The 7,442-nt window shown below is 47.7% G+C and overlaps 1 protein-coding gene across 1 annotated transcript in view; it reads left to right on the top strand.

The window, feature by feature from the left end:
- Positions 1-294: 294 nt before the first annotated feature.
- Positions 295-7,442, top strand: part of Lrrc1 (leucine rich repeat containing 1) — a 117,660-nt gene continuing 110,512 nt past the window's right edge. The window contains exon 1 of the mRNA XM_051197992.1: positions 295-689. Within this exon, the coding sequence (XP_051053949.1) occupies positions 531-689 (159 nt within the window). The 5' untranslated portion in view covers positions 295-530. The remainder of the gene's footprint in view (positions 690-7,442) is intronic.

The raw sequence follows: 7,442 nt of genomic DNA, 5'->3' as shown, positions 1-7,442 counted from the left end.
GAGGCACGGTGAGTAAAACTAAAACTCGGAAGTTGTTTGGCTCCCTTTGGCTTTCGGTCCCCGTCCTTCTCAGGTCTTTTTACAGCGCAGTTCCCTCCAGAGTGCCACGCTGCGCGAATCCCAGCGAGGAGGAGACAGCAAGAGCCCCGGTTCCACCGACCCTCCCCGGGAGCTGGATCTCCAGGAAAACCCGGAGCGGAGCATCCCCGACCGGGACACGCCCTCCGCGTGCCGCCGTGTGCGCATGCCCAGTGCGCGGCAGCCGCGAGTAGGAAGCGGAGCGCGGCGGTGGGGGAGGTGGGAGGGGACGCTCCGGCGGTGGCGAAGGCGCGCGACGCGGCGAGGGTTTCCGTGGCTTTCCTCCGAGCGTTCGGGACCGTGGAGCCCTTGCGAGGCGCGAGCGAGCCTGGGGCCAGCAACGAGCGCGGAGCGGGCCACGGGCGGGGAGCAGCGGGGCGGCCGGGCGGAGCGGGCTCCGAGCCCCGGGCTCCGCGGCTCGGGACACGGCTCCGGCGGCGGCGGGGGCGGCGATGTTCCACTGCATTCCCCTGTGGCGGTGCAACCGTCATGTGGAGGCCATCGACAAGCGCCACTGCTCGCTGGTCTACGTCCCCGAGGAGATTTACCGCTATGCCCGCAGCCTGGAGGAGCTGCTGCTGGACGCCAACCAGCTCCGGGAGCTCCCCGAGGTGAGTGCCCGCCTCACCTGGCGCGGCGGTCGGGTCCGCGCGCTCCTCGGCCGACTGCTTCGCTGGCAGACCCTGGCCAGCGAGGAACCACTGCTGCACTCAGCCGTCCCCATCCCTCCTTGCTTCCCCTGCCTCATCCTCCAATAAAAGTTCTTTTTCATTTGTACCGAAACACTTGGTATCTAACAAGTAGTTACTTGGCTAGTGGAAAAAAGGTTCTGATCCCTAAAAGAAGCTTAGATCCTCGTCTGGGATCTAATGCCGGTTAGGTGAGCATCCAGGTAGCTCACACTGTTCCCAGATGAGGGCGACCATGCGCCCCATCACGCCCCAGGGCCGATCGGCTGGCGGCCAGTTCCTGGGCCAGTGGCCCGGAGCGCCTCTCTTTGGGTTAAAGCAGGTCCCAGAGGACATTTGGGACCTGGCAACGCACAAGTAAGCCTCGGTATCTTGGCATCTGTAAGGAATGTGCTCCTGGCCTTATCTTTGTGGGCTGTGCCCTGGAGAGATGGCGCGTTGCCGGCTCCAGTGGCCCTATGGTGGCTTCGGGGTGCAGGGCGGGAGGAGAGCTGGTGCCCAGGTGCCCGCCACCGGGGCACTGCGTGCGTGGACCTGTTGCGTGGTTGGAACTGCCATTCGTCTGCAGTGGCTCCTTCCGCGAGTCAGCCCTGCTGCCGCCTCTCTCTCCCTGAGCCACCACAGAGCCTGCTTGGGTCTGTCCTATCACTCACTGATGCCGTACCTATTCAGAGTTGTTTACGAAAATTAACCATCTGCCGGGCCGAACTTGTCCAGTGACAGATGCTGATTGAGCTTCTAGGAGGGTCGGGGCGGGAGTAGACGCCGAACTTTTAACCCATGGATTTGCCTCAGGACTTTAGCTTTAACTGTTAAAGGGGAAGGCATCCCAAACCCAGGTATGTGTAGGAAGTAAGCCTGTAGCAATCCAAAGGTTCAGGAAATGGAAGGCTGCTGGGGGGCGGGGAGAGAGCCTAAAGGCCGAGCCTCGGAATGCAAAATACCTTGTTCGTCCTTTGGTAACGCTAATACCCTGTCATTCTCAAAGACGCTCTGGTCAGATGTCCGGGTTTGTTAGAACACGGACCGATAACGATCTCCAGCGCTGACAAGAGTTTAGCAAATCAGAACTGCGTGCTTTCGCAACATCTTAAGTTATGTTCCTCTTGAATTAACTTTCCTTGGTTCCCATGGCTGCCTCTGTGTAATCACAAAGATTACCCTGGCCAGGATCAGAGCACCTCCCCCTCCCCTAATTTAATTCAGTAGGAAAACCATCCAGTTCCCTCAGGCTTGTATTGTTTTGCGGGCATTTTCAAACGCATGATCTAGTTTTTCCGCTTCGCTGTCTTACCTAAGTGGTAAGCTCACTGCTTTAAAGTTGTATAATTTTCAGAATGTAGCAAATGTTACTAAAATGCTTTTCAAGGGATTTGAAATGCAGTTATTAAAAGACGTAGTAAAAAGCTCTTGACTATAAACCATGCAGTGCTCTGTGTAGTGTTTTGAGTTTTACTGTGGAATTGGAAGCTTTCTTTGGATTGGCTTTTCATTCCTTTCTGCATTTTGTGAGATTTCCTGTCAAGCTGCAGAATTTTGCTTGGCTTAGGAGATTGAGAGTTTTGGGCGCGTTAGGTATCATCAGTGACAGCTCAGAAGCCCAAAATGCAGTCTGATGGCATTCTGTAAATACAGTAAACAAACATATCAAAGCCAAGGATAGCCTTCTTTACTGGGTAAGTACTGCTCTCACAGCTTCAAATCAAGGTCCTGTGAAAAAGGATTTCTGTCTGTTTTATTTCACCCTGACCATTGATTGGGCTTATTCATGCCAGACAGGAATGTCTACCTTGAAAGCCTGTTTGTTTCATGCAGCTTTTCCTTGGGCTAGCCATTGTTCTTGTTTGAGATCTGTATAACTCAGTGGTGGCCCTGGCCTCTAACTCCAGGCTCCTTTCTCCTCACTACTCTTGATGGGGAGCTTAGTCCTTAGTGTGGTGGCCATACCAGCTGTATGTTTTATTGCCTGTAATTTGGGAGCACAGCCAAAAGGGAGGACTGCTCCCTCTACCTGGGCTACAGGCTTTGGGATAATGATAGACACTTACTCTCCACTGAAAGTTCTGCAACCTCTCATTTGCTCCCACAGTTTCATTTACAAATTGAGACAGGGAATTACAGTGATTTTTCTCAGGGCTTTGCACCCTATTAGATGCCATCTCTGGCTCCCCCCCCTCCCCCCGTTTGCTGAAGTGTCAAGACAGCTACAAATCACACTGAACACATGGGATGAGTCTGGTCCATTCTGTCTCTCATATCCATCAAACCTTTAGCTATTTAGACCTCCCTTCTTGAGTCATGTGATTTAAACTTGGCCTTGTTAAATATTTATTGAAGTACCATTACTTACTAGTTATTAGGGATACAGAGATGAAAGAAGCTGTGATCCTTAGAGTCGATCGAAGCCCTGTGATGACTTAAATACAGATGTTGGCGACTGTGAGATGGAGAGGGTAGCTTACTTCATCAGTCTACTCACCAGCTGCAGACGTGTTGGTCACTTATCTAATCTACCTCTGCGTGGCTTCCCAACAATGCAGGTTGAGGGTCAGGAAGCTCATCCTGAGCGTGGCTTTGGGCAGACGACAGTTGTTGCATCTGCCTGCTGCTTGCCCCTTCCTGTCTCTGCATGGGTTCTTTCGGTATCTGTACTTAGACCCTTTCGCTTTTGTCTCCTTGAAGTGCCTTGCATGCTCTTATTCTCTCCTGTAAGCACAAAGCCTTGCCCTTGTGCCCAGTAGGTCTTGCTCAATAAACAGCTACCTTTCTAGAATTTTCTGTTGTCTCCTCTTCACCTTTAGCTAGTCTTTTGTTGGTTGCCCGGTGAAAATGTTTCCAGCACCCATCCTCCTCCCATCATTCTTTCTCATAGCCTAACTCATTTGTTTTCTAGTTCTAGAGCTCTTAACAACCAACTAAGCTCAAACCTTATATGCTTGACGTGTTCCCTACATGTCTACCCAACCAAACCATTATCCACTTGAGGGCAGGGGTGTTCATGGCTGAACCTAGGCCACTATGTGGTACACTGTGGGCCTGAGAGTGCTTGTTGCATAAATGACTCCTCATAATTCCCCTTCCTGTTGAAACTAGTCAGTCAGCCCTCTCCGAATCAGTTGTTTTTGCTTGGAAGGTTTTGTTCTCCATCTCTCTTGTACCGTCTTTGACTGTCTTTGAAATAATTCTTACACACTATGAACATTTGCCATGATTATGGGTTCAATTTCAGCACCTGTTGCTTGCTCCAGCAAGGGGCTATCATCCCCATTTAGAAGAAGTTATTTAACGCGGATTCCCCCCCCCCCCCCATCTTGTCACCAAGGTCTGTTGTTTTTTTCTTAAAATGTCATCTTCTCAGTTTCTCATATCCACCGCCTTGGTTTCACCTGGATTCATGTTGCTTTTGGTTATCTTTTACCAAGGCTCTTTGGATCTTGTCATGAAGGGCAGTGGGGTCCACATGTTGGATTTAGATAGTTGAAGACAGAGTTCTCTGTGTCTTGGATACTCGATTCCAGCCGGAGTTTCTGCATGCATTAGAGCTCTGCTTACTTCACAGGGTTAGTCTGAGGATTTAGAAGATCAGTACCAATGCAAGATCTTTCTGAACACTGTGGCAAGAACTTATTATTACAGTGTTTCTCAGATGAAGTTTAAAGAGGCCCCGTCCCCACCCCCAACCCCCGGAGTTTGTTAAACCCAAATTAAAGTTCTGAAATTATTTTCAGCAATTAAAAAAAAATCACACATCCTGTAATGTTTAGATGACTTTATAAATGAGTAATTATTGCCTAGCCTTTTGAGCACCTCTTTTATTGTTTATAGCTGACAGGGGAGGAGTAGATGAGGCTGCATGAGAGGCAGGCGATGACTGCAACTGGAAGAAGAGCAGAGAGTCTGCTGTACTTCATTAGAGAGAAAGGATGAGGAGCTGCAAGGGTAGCAGCCCCTGTGGTGTAGTTATTCAGGATTAAAACCCAAGCACTTGCACCTGCTAATGTTATTTAATACATTGTGAGCAGCCATGTAGCAACCACAAAATTAGGCAATTGCTCTGTGATGTCAAGTTACTGTTGAAGTCTCCTTTTTTTGGGGGGATTTTAGAATTGTTTTACTTTCTGTAAGAGCTAAGGCATAGGGGTGACACGCCTATCTACTTAAACTTAATTATTCAGTAAAAGACCAATTACTTACACATTAAGGACTGAATGCTTACAGCAAAGAGGATTGAAAGTGATGTTTTCCCTATGGATCCACACTTTTACCAAGTTAGAGAAATAGTCCATTTCTCAGACATCCTGTTATTACTCTACAGTTTAGCTCTTAATTGCTTTCTGATTGTTTTCTGTGTTGGTTCACACCTTTCCCATAGGTTTCCTCATTCCCTGTCCTTAGAGATGAGAAAAGCAAGCTAGAGAAGTTGTAATTTTCCCAGGTTAGATAGTGTCTGTGACATAATTATTAGCCACCCCTTACTAAGTTCCAAACTTTGTAGTAGGTTCTTTACACAAATCATTTTTCTTACACTGTATTACAAAGATTTTAGCCATTATAATTTCAGTTTTTCAAATGCAGAAAAAGACTTGAGAAACTTAAGAGGCATGGGAACATTTGGACACCCCCCTCACCACATGGGACCTAGCTGGGACAGGGGAGGGGAGAAGACTGGCAGTGGGGACTACCAGCAGCCTCTACAGGAGGCTCTTACAGCTTTGAGGGGTTTCATACATTTGGGGGAAATGAGAGAGGACTTAGAGGAGGTGATTCAGAATAGGCCAAAAGGAGGGAGGAAGGGCATTGTGCATTGTCCAGGTGTGGAGCAGGAGGGGGTCACCCGAGTGGTGGAGGCCAGGAGCCACACTACAGTGGAGTTGCACTCTGCCCTGCTAGTAAGGAGGCTGTCAGTGGGTCTCTTAGGTACTGTGTAGCCAAGTTTTTGTCTTAGGAAGGTGATTTCTGGGGTTAGAGAGGATCATGATGGGAGATGAGTCAGGAGCCCTTGCGTGGTGTAGCTGGAGGAATGATGTACTTGCAGGAAGACTAGGGACAAGGCTCTGAGACTTTCACTCCTTGGAATTCTTAATCTGCTTTTATCACCTTTGTGTTCTGCTGATGCACCTGGGGTATGGCTTTTTTTTTTTTTTTTTTTTTTTTTTTTTTTTAATGTTGATACATTCTCCTTGAATGTGGGGTGCCTGCATTCAGTCAAAACATTGTGAGTTTTATATCTAGGCTTTGCCTTGGGAGGAAAATGGCCAGCCAGATGTGTTGTGGGTAGGATGAACTTGGGTATCTTTTCCTATTTTCCGGTAAATGTGGCCATTATGTGTATAAAAGTGTACCCATAGTGATACTGGTAACTGTGGGCTCCATTTTTCTGAGAAACATGAGTGCATCTCTCTCTCTCTCTCTCTCTCTCTCTCTCTCTCTCTCTCTCGTGTGTGTGTGTGTGTGTGTGTGTGTGTGTGTGTGTGTGTGTGTATGTACATCTACATATGTGCCACGAACTTTCAATAGACTTGAGATTTGGGGGTTAAAACACTGATGGCTTCATAGAATGTCAGCAGTACCAGCAGTGACGGTTGCAACATGGGAAGGAGGGCTGCAGTATGTGATGGGCAGCTGAGGGGTGTTCATGGAGGTAAAGGACAAATTTGCAAGCTTAGAAGTACCCTGCCTTCTGCCTCAAGAGCTGCATGGAGGGTGATGAGACAGGCCTTGGGAAGTGCTCAGAAAGGTTTTCTGGGGGACTATTAACTTTCTCTTAGGTGTCATTTAGTGGACAGAGGTGGTAATTTACTGTTACATGTGGCATTTTAGATGATCTAATGTTGTGTGTGTGTGTGTGTGTGTGTGTGTGTGTGTGTGTGTGTGAGTGTGTGACCTTGAAGTCCTTGAAGGAAGTTTGGCTTGATCATTGTTAAAGAGTTTACTTATGAAGGGTAAAACTTCTGGACCCTGGAGATTTGACCCAGTGTGTGTGTGTGTGTGTGTGTGTGTGTGTGTGTGTGTGTGTGTGTGTAGGTGCTGGTTATTTTGTGTTTCTAGAAACCTCAAAGAATGGATTTGCCTCATTTGGGCGGGAGGAGGTGTTATACCTGATTATGGAGTAGTCTGGATGAGTTTTTGATGGTTTGACTAGATGGGACCTCTGTGGCACAGTTCACTCCCGCTTCTTTGAAAATCATAATTAAGAGGAATAGTCATTTTAGGTGGGAGGGTAAGGGTTTGGGCTTAGATGGGCACCAGTGAGGGCCAGATGTGGATTCCAGACAGGATGTGAGTTCAGGCTGTTGCGCTTGATTCCAAAAGTGCTGGCTGTTACTGAGGCTGAGTGTGGGCTGTGGTGTCAACCTGTTTTTCTGATAAGATTGATTTTCTTTGGAAGCTTGAAGTAATTAAAAGGGGAAAAAAAAAATAAAGAAGAAGCCTATTTCTCTTGTCATGATATCACCCATTAGTTTTTTTTTTTTTTAAGTTTTCTTTATAAATATTTTAAAAGAATGAGTAATGGTAAGTTTTGGAGCACAGGGTGGTATTACTGTGTCTGTATAAATTACAGAATGATGAATACAGACTCATCAGCATACCTGTTGGCTCACTTCTTCATCATTTCCTTATGGTGGAAACCTTCCCCTTTGCTTGTATGTGTATGGATGTTTTGCTTGCATGTAT

This window comes from Phodopus roborovskii, unplaced genomic scaffold (assembly GCF_943737965.1).
Source record: "Phodopus roborovskii unplaced genomic scaffold, PHOROB, whole genome shotgun sequence".
Lineage (NCBI taxonomy): Eukaryota > Metazoa > Chordata > Mammalia > Rodentia > Cricetidae > Phodopus > Phodopus roborovskii.
The sequence above is the reverse complement of the archived record's forward strand: the minus strand, read 5'-3'. Positions and strand labels throughout refer to the sequence as shown.